This window comes from Strongylocentrotus purpuratus, unplaced genomic scaffold, assembly GCF_000002235.5.
Source record: "Strongylocentrotus purpuratus isolate Spur 01 unplaced genomic scaffold, Spur_5.0 spur5_scaffold_2, whole genome shotgun sequence".
Lineage (NCBI taxonomy): Eukaryota > Metazoa > Echinodermata > Echinoidea > Camarodonta > Strongylocentrotidae > Strongylocentrotus > Strongylocentrotus purpuratus.
This window is the reverse complement of record NW_022145605.1, coordinates 31,739,865-31,753,468: the sequence shown is the minus strand read 5'-3', so window position 1 is coordinate 31,753,468 and position 13,604 is coordinate 31,739,865. Positions and strand designations below refer to the sequence as shown.

The 13,604-nt window shown below is 38.6% G+C and overlaps 1 protein-coding gene across 1 annotated transcript in view; it reads right to left on the bottom strand.

Annotated features, from left to right (window-relative positions):
• Positions 1 to 3,760: 3,760 nt before the first annotated feature.
• The window catches only part of LOC591890 (GATOR complex protein DEPDC5), a 30,013-nt gene continuing 20,169 nt past the window's right edge, over positions 3,761 to 13,604 (bottom strand). The window contains exons 20-29 of the mRNA XM_030991230.1: positions 13,086 to 13,177; positions 12,468 to 12,639; positions 11,820 to 12,032; positions 11,126 to 11,337; positions 10,050 to 10,185; positions 9,395 to 9,589; positions 8,267 to 8,420; positions 7,484 to 7,716; positions 6,654 to 6,928; positions 3,761 to 5,600 (exon numbers count right to left, since the gene is read on the bottom strand). Of these exons, the coding sequence (XP_030847090.1) occupies positions 5,033 to 5,600; positions 6,654 to 6,928; positions 7,484 to 7,716; positions 8,267 to 8,420; positions 9,395 to 9,589; positions 10,050 to 10,185; positions 11,126 to 11,337; positions 11,820 to 12,032; positions 12,468 to 12,639; positions 13,086 to 13,177 (2,250 nt within the window). The 3' untranslated portion in view covers positions 3,761 to 5,032. The remainder of the gene's footprint in view (positions 5,601 to 6,653; positions 6,929 to 7,483; positions 7,717 to 8,266; positions 8,421 to 9,394; positions 9,590 to 10,049; positions 10,186 to 11,125; positions 11,338 to 11,819; positions 12,033 to 12,467; positions 12,640 to 13,085; positions 13,178 to 13,604) is intronic.

The window sequence follows — 13,604 nt, the reverse complement described above, 5'->3', positions numbered from 1 at the left end:
CTTCATAGAAAAACCTTTCTCCTTTGCGTTATATTCTATTTCACATAATCCTACATCAACTTTTTCATCAACATTTCCCTTGCACATTACAAGTTTTCTTCTTCTCCGTCTTCTTCTCTCTCTCCATCATCATTATCTCTACTTCTGTCTAGCTAAGTCCTCCTTTCTCTTACCCCCACTCTCTCTACCTATCTCTCTCTCTCTCTCTATATATATATATATCAATCACTCAATAACTCAAATCTACATATATCTAATGTATTCATTTATGTAGCTCACTCCCTCTCTCTTCTTCCTTCCGACTTTTCTCTCCACTTTCTCTATCTCCTTGTATTTGATTTCATCTTCATTTCAGTTTCATTTGACACATTCTCCATTTGTAAACCTGCATGTATTATAAATGAAAAATCAGTCTTCATTTCTTTAGGCATATCATATAGATATAATTCTTTTTTGTATTTTTAAACATAAATATATATCTTTGTCTATACATTGAATAATAGAGTAATACTCGTGTGTAACAAGTCAACCGCTTCACCGAGATGACTCTACATGTACATATACATATATAAAATATTAGTATACTAAGGAAGTTTTATGTCTTGATAAATATGAAGTACATGTAGTACATTCTCCACAAATTACTTCAATAGCCCGGATACGTGCACTTAAAAACTACACAAGTCTGTTGATCCTTGAGTGTACTTATTAAGTAAATATATCTGGGCTATTGAAGACATTCATGAAGAATGAACTACGTCACCATGTACTTCATATTTATTCTAGCCCTTGTAAATACAATATGAATATAATAGACCACAACGCCGACTATCCATGAGTGAGTTTTAACTAAAGAAATGTAAAGTTGAATAATACTGACCTACTGTTTGAACAAGACTGTGTCATAAGGTGTTTTTAACCTTATTTTCCTTTTCCTTTTGATTCAAGAATAAAGTTATGGAAAGGAAAACAGAGATGAAGAGGGAAAGAGAGAGGTGTGGGAGAGAGGCAGAGAGATTGAAACAGAGAGAGAGGGGAAGACAGAGAAAGAGACATGCACATACACACAAACACACACAGACAGAGGGGAGAGAGAGACACAGAGAGAGGGAGAGAGAGAGGGAGGGAGGTTTTTTTTTTCATGTGAGTCTATCAACTGCAAAGCATTGAAATATAATTACACAAATTCAATGGCACCAAAAACAAAATATATCAGAATAAAAATAATGGGATTGTCAGTGATGACTAATTGATTGTCAGGTAATACTTGGTTGACTCTTGTAAAATACTCATTAAAGGCATACACATGTTTCATCTACATGTGCGACAGGCTCAATTCACTCCAAGCAGCAAAAAGCATTTGTACAGTAGATCTAACTCAGGGTTAGAGTGTAGCATTGCATTGCTAGTAATAACAGAACAAAGAAATCACTTGGTAGACATGATTATATGCACATTAAAAGATGGCATTTCCATTTGTTTTAAGTCCCAACAATCAATGAATCAAGAAATGTAAATGTACATACAACATTCGCATATTGGATTTCATTTTCTGATAAAAAGTAAAACTCCCAAACTTTTTGTGCAAAACAAATTTGCATTCACCAATGCAACCCCTGTACAAATACCCTTGCAAATGAAACTATTTTTTAGTCAAACATTTTTGTGGTAAAAAAGAAACATGCAATGATTTGCAGCAAAAAAACGTTCATGTTTTTCAACCACTCATGATATTTGCAAACAAATTCTTTTCTTTTTTTTCACTATCAAAATTCATCAGCACCTATGGATCAAGAAAACATGGACAACTGCTTTGATTCATTAAGGATACAGCGAACTCCTTTACCATTTCAATCTTGCCAACTCCCCCACCCCCCCCCCCTCCCCTCTCCCCCGGCCCCCTTCAATCTCTCTACACCCACAATAAAAATTACAGCACAAATTAAATCAAAAAAATAGTATTGCTTCAGCACCAGGGTATTAAGAGGAAGGGAAAATCAGTTGCTTGACACTTGACCTCCATGTAAGTAAGAGTTCAACGACCTCAAAATATAAAATGTTTGACACATATTCACAATATGTTTCCAGGAAAAGTAACATCATTCTGTAGCACTAATGTCACATGAATTTAAAAATCACATGGCTGTTCTAAGAAAGAAAGAAATGTCTGATATTGGCACCAGATTTAAAGAAAGGGAATGAGTTGCTTTACATTTTTTTGCATGCAAGAAGAGTTCGCTAGATTGATCATATTTGGCATGTATTAATAGTCTGTTTCAAGACAATTAAAACTGATCTGTATCACTAATGTAACATAAGGAAATATTACATGGTTGTTCTACTAAAAGATGTATAATCATTGTATACAGGCACCAAATTTATAAAAGGGGAAAACGTTGCTTTAACTAAAGCAAGAGTTCAATTGACTTATTATTATCTTTGCTATACACTCAAGATATGTTCCGAGACAATCAAAGTTGTTCTGCAGAACTAATGTAAACAAGAAAAGAAAAGTGGACAGAACATTGTTGTTCAACTCAACTAAACAAAAGTATTAAATTGAAACCCAGTTCAGAGGAAGAGAACATCAATTTCAATTCACTTATTTTCTTTGGTATTCACAATATTCTTAAAGACAATCAATAAACAGAATAATGCAGCAATGATGTAAAAAAAAAAAAAAAAAAAAAAAAAATGATACAACTGCTCTACTCATCAATAAAAATCTCAATAATGTACTGTTATGGCAATGTCCAATATGAAAATTAATTCTAAGCTGCAATAAACTTATGGCAAACTCAAATTGAAGTACTTTTATGAAAATAAATTGTATAAATTATTCTTTGTCTTAATTTAACAAGCAATAGGCAAGATCCCTGGCTAAAATCTCATTCACACAACAGAGTAATCAGCAAAAAAGAACAAACAAAGAACAACAAAATATAATTATTGTATGCCAATGAATGGGAATTCAATGGGCCTTGCGCTACAAAGGCAGCCATGCTGATTTCAGTCATCAGTTTGTAATGAGATACAGATTTGTGACATGCACTGGGCTCATATAATTGCATTTTGCTGCAGTAGTTTTCTTTTCAGGTGGTTTACTGTGTCATACATGTATCTGTACAAGTCTTCTATTAATCAATTAAATTTCATTTGAAGAAAAAAAATCAAGAATAACAATTTGGTTAGATGCTGCTTATACGTATCTGCTTGCATGGTGATGTAGATATACATGGTGCAGCCGTAAGCCTACTGTATAACAATTTGGTTGTTTTCATTCACTTTGGTCTTGGATCATGGCTCATTGGCTCCATGGGCAAGAATGGAACATACATGTAAACTGTATACAACAAAACATGTGCAGCATCATAAGCGTAGAGTCACATCGAGATCCCAAAAAGGAATATACAATCAAAAATGCAATAGACATGACTTACATGTACAATACTAACAAATATATTATTAAGTATTTTGCAAGTGGTGTCTTTGGCAGACTTACAAAGACAATGAAATGAATATAAAGCTCTTGTACCTATTAATTAAAGCATTTTGTCCGAACTTCATGTACAGTTGTGGCAAAGTCAAGAAGAATCAACATCAAAAAGTAATCTGAACTGTATTTCATATTCCAGGCCAATTGACATTGAGGAAAGCCAAAAGACAAAAGACAAAAGAGAAGTGAAATGAAATATAATTTTGGGGTGGACAATATTTTAAATAGTATTATTAAATCATGAATTTATCGATTTCATTTTTGTTATCTGTACACAAAAAGTGATAATTTGATAATTTGAATTTCAACTTATTCAAGATGCAGGAAGACAAGACAAAAAAAAATGTGTAAGTGTGCACATCAGAAATATGCACGCAAAACAAGCAATATTTACTGTTTTTAATGTTTTGATAATTGCACTCCAACATTCATGCACATACATCATATTTGGTATGAATAACAGGAACACTTGCTTCAACTTTGTTTCATGTGATTTCTAAAAAAAAGGTTACAAATCAAAGACACACAGAGGTTTATAAACCATTCAAAATTATCATGAATCTCTTGTTATGTTAAAATTTCTTATACATACTATTATAAAATTGTATTTATTATGGCTAATCATATACATGTACGAATTCTGAAAATAACTCCTATGGTTCTATCTTTACAAACAAAGTCCAACTGTGATTGCAATTTGTGTCCTAATTTATGTTTCAACTCCTGTCCAAATTTGAATCCAAACATACGTTTAAAGTTGTGTCCAAACGAATATGGGCTAAAGTCAAGATTACCGGTAGGCACTGAGGTACGGTGGTTCATTCATTTAGCTGTCAGGTAGAGGGTTCAAATCTCTGCACAATACAGATGTCCTTAGAAATAAGACATTACATACAGAGTATGTTCTTGGAGATGGCTCAAAGTAATACTACAGCATTTATCATGCGCCATTGGTCTAGTAAACTATTTTGAGTCGCAGAGGGAGATTATAACCCTAGCTTTAGCACAGCTGCCATTGTGGCGCTCTAGCATTTCAAGGAATTAATTCCTGCCAGGTACCCATTTACATCACCATGTCTTGCCAAAGGATATTAGTGATGCGGCAGGAATCGAACCGCACACCTTGTGATCGACAGTCCGGTGACATATCCACTGCACCCCGACACCTCTACATAGTATTGAAATATGACAGCCTTGTATGATGTATTCATCATGTTTTTGCATATTGAATAGTAATAAAATGTCAGAGAGTTTACAGGGATCTTAAACAACCATCAGTACATTTGTATACTTGTATGTCAGCATTAGATTTTTAGTATTTAGGTTAAAGCTCCAGTCCTAGAACCAGTAAACCTTAGGTGAAACTTTAGTTAGATTTTACATTATCCAGCTCTGTGGAAAGTACATGGCGATTGGCTTCCTGGCACTGGGAATCTATGGACACATGCTTATTCTTTTATAGCTTTGTAGATAAAAATATATTCAAGCATATTGTCCACATTGTCAAATAAACAGCGTTCTTCCCAGGATAAAGGATCAAAATGTCAGAGTCTCTGTATTCTCAAGCCAGAAATCTGTCAGCTTACCCTTTACATTCCGACTCATGCTGATCACCTCTCTCATAATACTGTCATACACTTTCTCGTCCCCGCAAGCGCTACAGCGCCATCGCTTGGTCAGCATGTGGTTCATGGACCAGAGGAAACCTACGTTGTCGAACCGGCCATCCACGTGCTTCTCGCGAACCTCCCTGATGCTCCCACTCCGCATCGTCCTCCTCTCTTCCGTGAACGCGACGTCAGGCTCGTCGTCGTCCATGGTGTCGACGATGTCGAAGCTGCTGTCGCGTCCCACCATGATGGGGATGCCGCCGCTGGAATTTCTCCGTCGAGGGGCCTTCACGACCTCGCAGGGTGAACTTCGACCCTGGCCCGTTGGGGTCACGGAGGGGATGACGGGAGTCTCGTCCGGGGAGTTGATGAGAGAGACGAAGCATACTCCTGATTTGTGGATGTATTCCATCTGGTGACCACGCCTACTGGAATGGAAGCCAAACCCGTCAAAGGTGCCACGCCCCTTATCACGTATCAAGGTAAAACCAAACCTGGAAAACAAGAATGAAAATAAGATGTAGTATACAAATAATACACAGCTTTGAGGGCATTAGTAAAAATTACCCACACAAGGCAAATTTGGAAGGTCTCACACGCCCGAGGCGATAGCCGAGGGTGTTTGAACCGTGTCGAAGGTACCCAATGTGGGTAACTTTACTAATGCCTGAACAAAAGGATGTGTAATATTTTTTTAATAAAATGATGTTTTATAACATTATTTTAAAAATGACCAGTCATTCGTTTTTGCTAATGAATGGTCATTAGTAAAATTGCCTGTTAGGCAAATAAATGCCTGGTCACATTGAACACTCTCAACCAATCAAGTGATTAGGATCTGCTTCATCATCTCATCATAATAACTATCTGTATCTTCCATTTATCTAATACAACTGTTCAGTACTTGCAATCTTATCTCAGCAATCTGTTATTTGTGAATGGTTTAGGGATAGGGAAAATTGTCAGGTAAAGTGTTGAAATCCACGATTGAAGTCGGAAATTAGAAAAGCTATAATCAGACTGCAGCATGACAAGTCTACTTCTAAAGAAAAGCATTTGTGAACTCAATTTCCTCCCAGGTACATTGTTAGTCAAATAGTGGGTTAAGAAATCATAAAAAAGAATAATCTGTTCAGAGCCAAAAGAACGTTAAGTCTGCTTAAGAGCACATAAGTTACCCCCCTTCTGGCTCCAAACAGACAATATCTAAATCTCCATAATTTAAAGCCCCACTGTACTACTTGTACCTACTTGCTCCCTCTATGTAGAAAACAATGCCTAAGCAGTGCCCATTGGTCCCCCATGATCCTCTTTTTCTTATGTTAATTGAGAGCTGAGTTGATGAGATAGCCACCTGTCAGTGACCATGCTGGGTGGTCTAATCCTTCCTGGCCCAACTAGTACAGACAGGCTTAAAGTCAAATACCTTGTATATTCCTTATCATGCAAATGACTATTATACTTGCATAACATCCATTCCCCCCCCCCCCATTATATTAACTGTTGCGAAATTTGGAAATCATCTCCAAAAGAGATTGCAAACTCACTTTTTCATGATGAGTTCTTGGAAGAGGTCTATGGCTTTGTTCCCCGGTTCCAGGCCCAACCAGCTTCCACCACCCCCGGCGACGCCCTCCTCATCCAGCATCTCACCACCGATGTGCCTCCGGTTCACGTCGTCCTTGAGGGACTGGATATCGAGGGGTATGAAGAGGGGGCAGCGCAGGGGGTTGGCAAACTCGGGGTGCTGGTGGAAGGGGTCGGTGGGGGCGGGGACGAGGTGGTAGCCGAACGTGTTGGCCTTTCTCGACCAGCCTTGAAGCTGTGGGGCAGAAATGAGACAAGGGGAAGATTGGAATATAAGAATATTTCTATTTTGTCTACCTCTCATTTGATGGTTCTTCTATGGTTTTAAACACAATGATATAGTTTCTCATATATAAATTTTATATTTTTACAATGTGTGACCAAAACAAATTTCCATGTATTCTTGTGAATTTGGATGTATAAAAAGAATTGAATCGAATTGAACAAATTGAAATGAAGAAAACATTTAAAGTACATGAGATTTAATCAATTATTAAATATATTTCAGATTTAGGTAACGAAAAATAGATAAAATTTAGATCATCCCTTACTTACTATCTCATACATTTATAATAATAGATAATCACTTTCAATCAAGCACATGATTGAAAAACTTGACATCATGAAAATGTTGGTGCCAAACTCATACAACAACTGTCAACTAATTGTTTGTTCTCGTAAAGTTTGTATCGTACATTTCACAATAACAGGGATTAGAACTCGAATGCAAAGAAATAAATGTTCATGTTACCACTAGCACACACTGTCCAAACAAAGACTTAGTTTAGACTCTTATGATGCAATAGGATGATCTATACATGTACATACACATAGGTGTTTGGTTACAAATGCTTACCATTTCATTCAAGAGGCTGGGGGTGCAGACTAGCCACTCCACCTGGAGATCGAACGCCCGATCCACACTGTACTGACCATCATAAGTCACATGACACCACTCTACACGGTCCGTCTTATTACAGTCGATCTCCAGCATGACGTTCCTGATCTCTTGGGGCTTAAACGCTGTGAGAAGAGAGAGATGGTAGAAATGCAAGGTCACGGTTTTCTCCATTGGTAACAAGATTCACCTGTAATTCACACCTATTATTTCAAAGGAATTGAGATGTACATTTTTATTTTGTTTACTAACAAAAAAAAGGAGGGACATAAAATGCATTTAGAGTTACTCAGAAATGCATGGGCAATTGAATAGTCAACATGTACACAACACCTCTTTAATACAATTCAAAGCAAATAAGCTATCACCCAACAACAAGTTTACAGCTAAAACTTGTCACAGAAAGTGTTTGAAGAACACCACTACAAGTAATGCAGATGCATCACTGCTTTCCATATACAGTCAAACCTGTCTATAGCGACTGCCCAAGGGAAACACAAAAAGTGGTCCTTGTAGACAGGTGGTCTGTGTAGTCAGGTGGTCACTAAAGCAGGTTTGACTGTATAGTAAGGGAAAGATTATGACCCCTGCCATCTCCAAATTATGCTCTAACCAAAGGACAGTTGTTTTGCAAAGATAGACATGGAAGTTTAACATTTCTGGCTTGTAACTCACCTCGACTACTAGAAGGCGCAGATCCAAAGCCGGGCGTGCTACCCGACATCTCACGCATGCTCCACGGCGATATGGGATGGAAGTCCTTATCTACACCACTGCAAGGCATCTCATTGGCATTCTGTTTCCATGACAACTCCTCCATCACAGCAACCTGGAAGGTACAGTAGAATGACATATGGTGAATAGACGATTACTTGGTGATGGCAGTTCTTGTTAATTGGCATGAAAAAGCCTGCAGGACGTGACACTGCGTGATGTCAGTTGAGCATGAAAAGTAGCATCCTTCCCTTCTTCCCTCCCTTCTTGCATCCTGTCTCCCTCTTTCCTCCTCAGCCCTCCTCACTACTTTCCTCCCCTGGATCCTTCTCTATTTTCCTCCTCTATATTCTTCCTCCCTCCCCCTATCCTCTGCTACTGTACCTCCTCTTTCTTCTCCTCCTCCTTTTTCCTTCCCCTGCTCCTACCTTCTTCTTCCCTCCTTCCTCTTCCTTCTCCTCCTCCCCTCCGTCCTCACCATCACCATCAATAATAATAAGAGTTCGTTCTTATACATCGCTTTCCAGGACCCCAGGCCCTCTCAAAGCGCTTTACAGAGATATCTTATTACCAAAGTTCTTGGGAATCAGGTTTTACCCGCACACAATATATGCACATTCTCCACTCCCTGGGGAGCATTCCAGCCAGGCGGCATTCACCATCACTATCACCATTATCATCATCATCATCACCAGCACAAACACTAGAACTTGCATCACCACCACCATCATTATCATCAAAACCCCATCATCTCCCTCAATATCATTATAATCACCGGCATCCTCACTATCATTATCAATACCAACGACCATCATTAGCACCAAGTCAATTTTGTTGTTAAACAGTGAAACCTGTCTACAAAGACCACCCAAGTGAGACCAGAAAAGTGGTCTTTATAGGCAGGTGGTCTTTATGTACATGTTCCTTTAGTACATGTTTCAATGAGAACCCATTTTCAAGGGAAACAAAAAATGTGGTCTTTGTAGACAGGGGGTCTTTCTATACAGGTTGCCATTCAAGTGGGTCTGACTGTATATACAATACCAACACGAACTACCATTATCAGCACCAAGTCCATCTTGTTCATACCTCAAACCAGTGGCTAGTGAAGTCATTGTTGATGGGAAGCTGAGGGATGTAGTCACACCACAAGTGTGATTTGGTTGCATCCGAAAAGGGAGGTACATTCTCTGGAAGCATCAAGCAGTAGACGTAGAAGCCGTGGAGGAAGGGGATGTGAGGTAAGCCGGATGCATGCTGGATCAACCTGTTATCTGACATGTTCTGAGTAATAAACACAAACGAGAGGCAAAAATAATAGCGCTATCACAGATGAAATCTCATTTTAATATCATCAGTTCTTGCACGGTAATCCACTATTTCATGACTAGCAATTACACATACATGTAGCTAAGATTTAGAGAATTATACTTTGCAAGAATGGTTTTCGCTTTTACATACATGTACATGTATGAACATGCAGTGTGCTAATTTACACTGTTACAGGGGGAGGCCGACCTTCATATGAATTCAGTAATAATAAAAGTGGAAAATAAGAGAAACAGAACAGTGAAAGTTTGAGGAAAGTGGAATAAGGGATAAAGAAAGTTATGAATTTTTAAATTTGTACTCGATGAAATGCAAATTGGCAACTATGTGATTTGCCTCTTTCATTTGTTTTGGATTAAAAATAAAGAATAGATCTATTTAATATTATAGATAAATTTAAGGCACAGGTACTCACCTTCAACAGATCAAAAGCTTCTACATCGGTGACCTCGTCGCTGAATGACCTCTGAACCCAGGTCATAGCCTCACCAGACATGAAGCAGTTTGGGGGGACCCCTTTCTGTCCAGGGGCAATGAACCTCAACCCTTTACTGGAAAAACGTAGAAAGGAAAGAAAAGAAATTGTCATCATTGCTGGTTTTCAATTTATGAACCCATTGCTTACTGGACCCTGGTAGTTCCTGTATAAAAGCCTATGGGTATGAAAGATTCAGTAGTCAATAAGTTAAGTCAACATTTCACTGAGCCTTCATCTTGGCTACGGAAAAGGGCTTCAATCTTATTCAGATCATTATCAAGTAGTGTACTATAGCAAGCAAAGCCTTTTGCCTAAATATTAACATGAGCGTACAAGTCTATGAAATCTGATGCTGGTTTGTGAATATTGGTTTTTGTTTGACCAGCAAAGTAAAGTACTGGCTGCTTTTGTGGGCAGGTACATGTATATGACCTTGGCAGGCATATGACCTCGTGACCTTGGGCTACTCCAATGGTACAACAGCTGAGGGTTATTTGTGTTTCTGTCTGCCGGCTGAAGATGATGTCATTTTATGAGGTCACAATGAGCAACTGATCAAGTCATAATAACTCTTTAAATATTATTTCTTACCTTACAAATGTGGTAAAACTTACTACTCAAAGGTGGAGGACATAAAATATTTGCAAACACTCGCTTCATTTGAGACACCTGCAGAATCTATGGGGTCTCAAATATCGCAAGAGTACCATTTCTTCTGATCTAAGCCCTTCTGGAATACTGTAAACGATGTTATTTTTGCACGATTAATTTTTCGCGTTGAGCAACCCCAAAACATATTCGGGGGTCTACAAATTCACGTTGCACGCAATTCAGCCCGTTCAAAACATGCATAAGAAGTCATGCTTATATTTTTGCGAGTTCTAAAATTTGCTCTTGCCGATCTTAGCGCAAAATCCGTGAAAATTAATGTACCGCAAATATTTCCACGTTTACAGCAGTTGAAACTAAATTGGAACTCAAGTTTCAGATGAGATGTGTACTTGTATACTGACCTTGGATCAGCCATAGCCTTAGCAATGACTTGTAGTGGAGTGCATATTGTAAGGGATTCTTCACTGGTAGTGGCGACAGCAGGTGCATTAGGAGGGTGTGGCGCTGGGCTACCAGTCCCACTAGCATGTCTCTGTCTATCAGGCACCGGGGAGGACCTACTACCAGGGTGTGTCAGGTCCCCTGCGATGGGTGTCTGGCGACCAGAAGAAGCCTATTGATGGTTTTGGATGGTTTCATGGTGATATAGAAAAACTAAATTATGTCACATTAATGATAAATATTAATATTTGTACAGCACGTATACTTGGAAAGCAGTTTTGTTAAACTGAATGTACCTACCCTCTATTTTAAATAAAACTTGAATAAATAAATAATACAATGTTATGATATAACATTCTAATACTCTTCCAAAGTGCCTTGCAATTTCATTTATTACTCTGGTAGATATATCCTCTTCGATATCCACTTTATGTCTTGGTTGTGAGAGACAGTTGTACATAAATGCCAAACCTCCAAACTTTTATATATTCTAACCCCCCCCCCCCAAAAAAAAAAAAAACATTTGTGACACATTTTCTCTGGACTCATAAAAGACTCATCTCAAAAGTTCTGGCATATGATTGACACAAAAGCAGATATATAGTTGTCCCCCATAAATGGTGGCCCAGAAGGAATAAAATTAAAAAAACATACCTTTGGACCTCTTGATGTACTCGTCTGCCTGCGGATACCATTGAGGATCTCAACAAATCTCAGGAACGCATCGGTCTGGTATTGTCTGAAGGCGTGGTCCCTGTCACATGACACTGCCTCTGTCGTGCTGATCCCGTGCTCGTCTGCAAAACGCTTCACCAGCACGGGCGTGTTGGGGATCAGCAAAAAGCGGGACCTCCAGAATTTCAAGGACTGTGAGGAGGAGGCCATATTTGAAGAGGGTTACTGAACAAGTAGAACTTCACACGGTAAAACTTTTAAACTTTTAAGCACACCATAATTATACGAGGAGGAGAAGGCAGTGGAGGTGGTGGAGGAGGAATGGAAAAATTCTGCTTATGTATAGCAAGTATCTTATCCAACATCCCAATACGATCGGGGGGGGGGGGGGGCTTTCAAAATCATTGCTGGCATAGAGGGTCCTGGAGCCCAACCCCAATACACACTGCAAAAAAAACTAAAAAATAAATTTTCAGGGAACCTTTACCTCATATTCAGGCTGTGAGGGTTTAAAAAAATAGAGAGGCGTCAGCCCCCAGGCAAAATAGTAAGCATATGACTTTAAATCTCTACATACTTAATCTATTCTTGTACATTTCAAGACAACTGATACTCAGTAAAACTTACATCTACCAGTGAGAATTCATTGTCGTGCGAAGAGATGTAGTTATCCAGATAGTTCCAGTTGTATCTCTCTATCTCCTCGTGTCTGAATGTGGTCTGAATGGGTGAGTAGCCTTCATTCTGTACGGACCAGAGCTGGTAGGTGTACTGGATGGGTTCACACAGGGACGGATGCCTGCATAGAACACATACAATGTACGGTCATTATGTAATCATTTAATTCTGTACAGATCATTGCTAGTATCAACACAACATAGGTTGCGATAATTGACCAATTTTTTGCCTAGAATCAGCGTTTTCAAATGCCTTTCAGGCAAATTTTTAAGGTGAAAAACGCAAAGCCTTTTTCAAACGTCTTTAGATATGGGCATATTGTAACACAAAAAAAAAAGTGCATTTTGAATGTCACATACAGCCAGAATCACATTTTCGAGACATGGTAAAAGCAAAGCTGTTTTGAACCCCACATACAAATCGGACCTTCCCAGGTTAATTTCCGGTTCAAAGGCTAGCGCCCACCATGTGTTGTGTTATGTTGTTGTACAAGCATGTGTGTGTAGTTGACTTCTGAGAAACTGTCTGAAATGTTTGAATGCTGAAGGAGGCAATTATGCTACATACCTTGGTTTATAGATCGTGACTGTAATAGTCTTCCTCTCGAGATGCAGGCATAGCTTGTGGAAGATACGACCAATACTCAGCACATACTCCTTCTACAAAATCATGAGTGAAAAAAAAACGCACAGATGGATTAGTATTTTCTAAGGTACAGCCACACTTTCTTGGAATCTCAGTGAATTTAATGGGTATGTTATACCCCTGGGGGGCATTTCATGAAACAATTAGTCGGTGGTTTTCACCGACTAATATCATGTTCACCGACAATTTAGTCAGCACTGAATAAATTTGACCAATCACAGGCCTAGAAAATAGTCGGTGAACATGATATTAGTCGGTGAAAACCACCGACTAATTGTTTCATGAAACGTAGAGGAAACAGGCACTGAGGGTGGACACCATTTTAACAGGTCTTACTTTATAAATGCGAACACCCTCTACAGACTTCAGAAGAACCTCCACGTAATGTAATTCAACAGCATTGATTCCTCATCTGAACTATGGATGAGCCTTTTCTGGTCT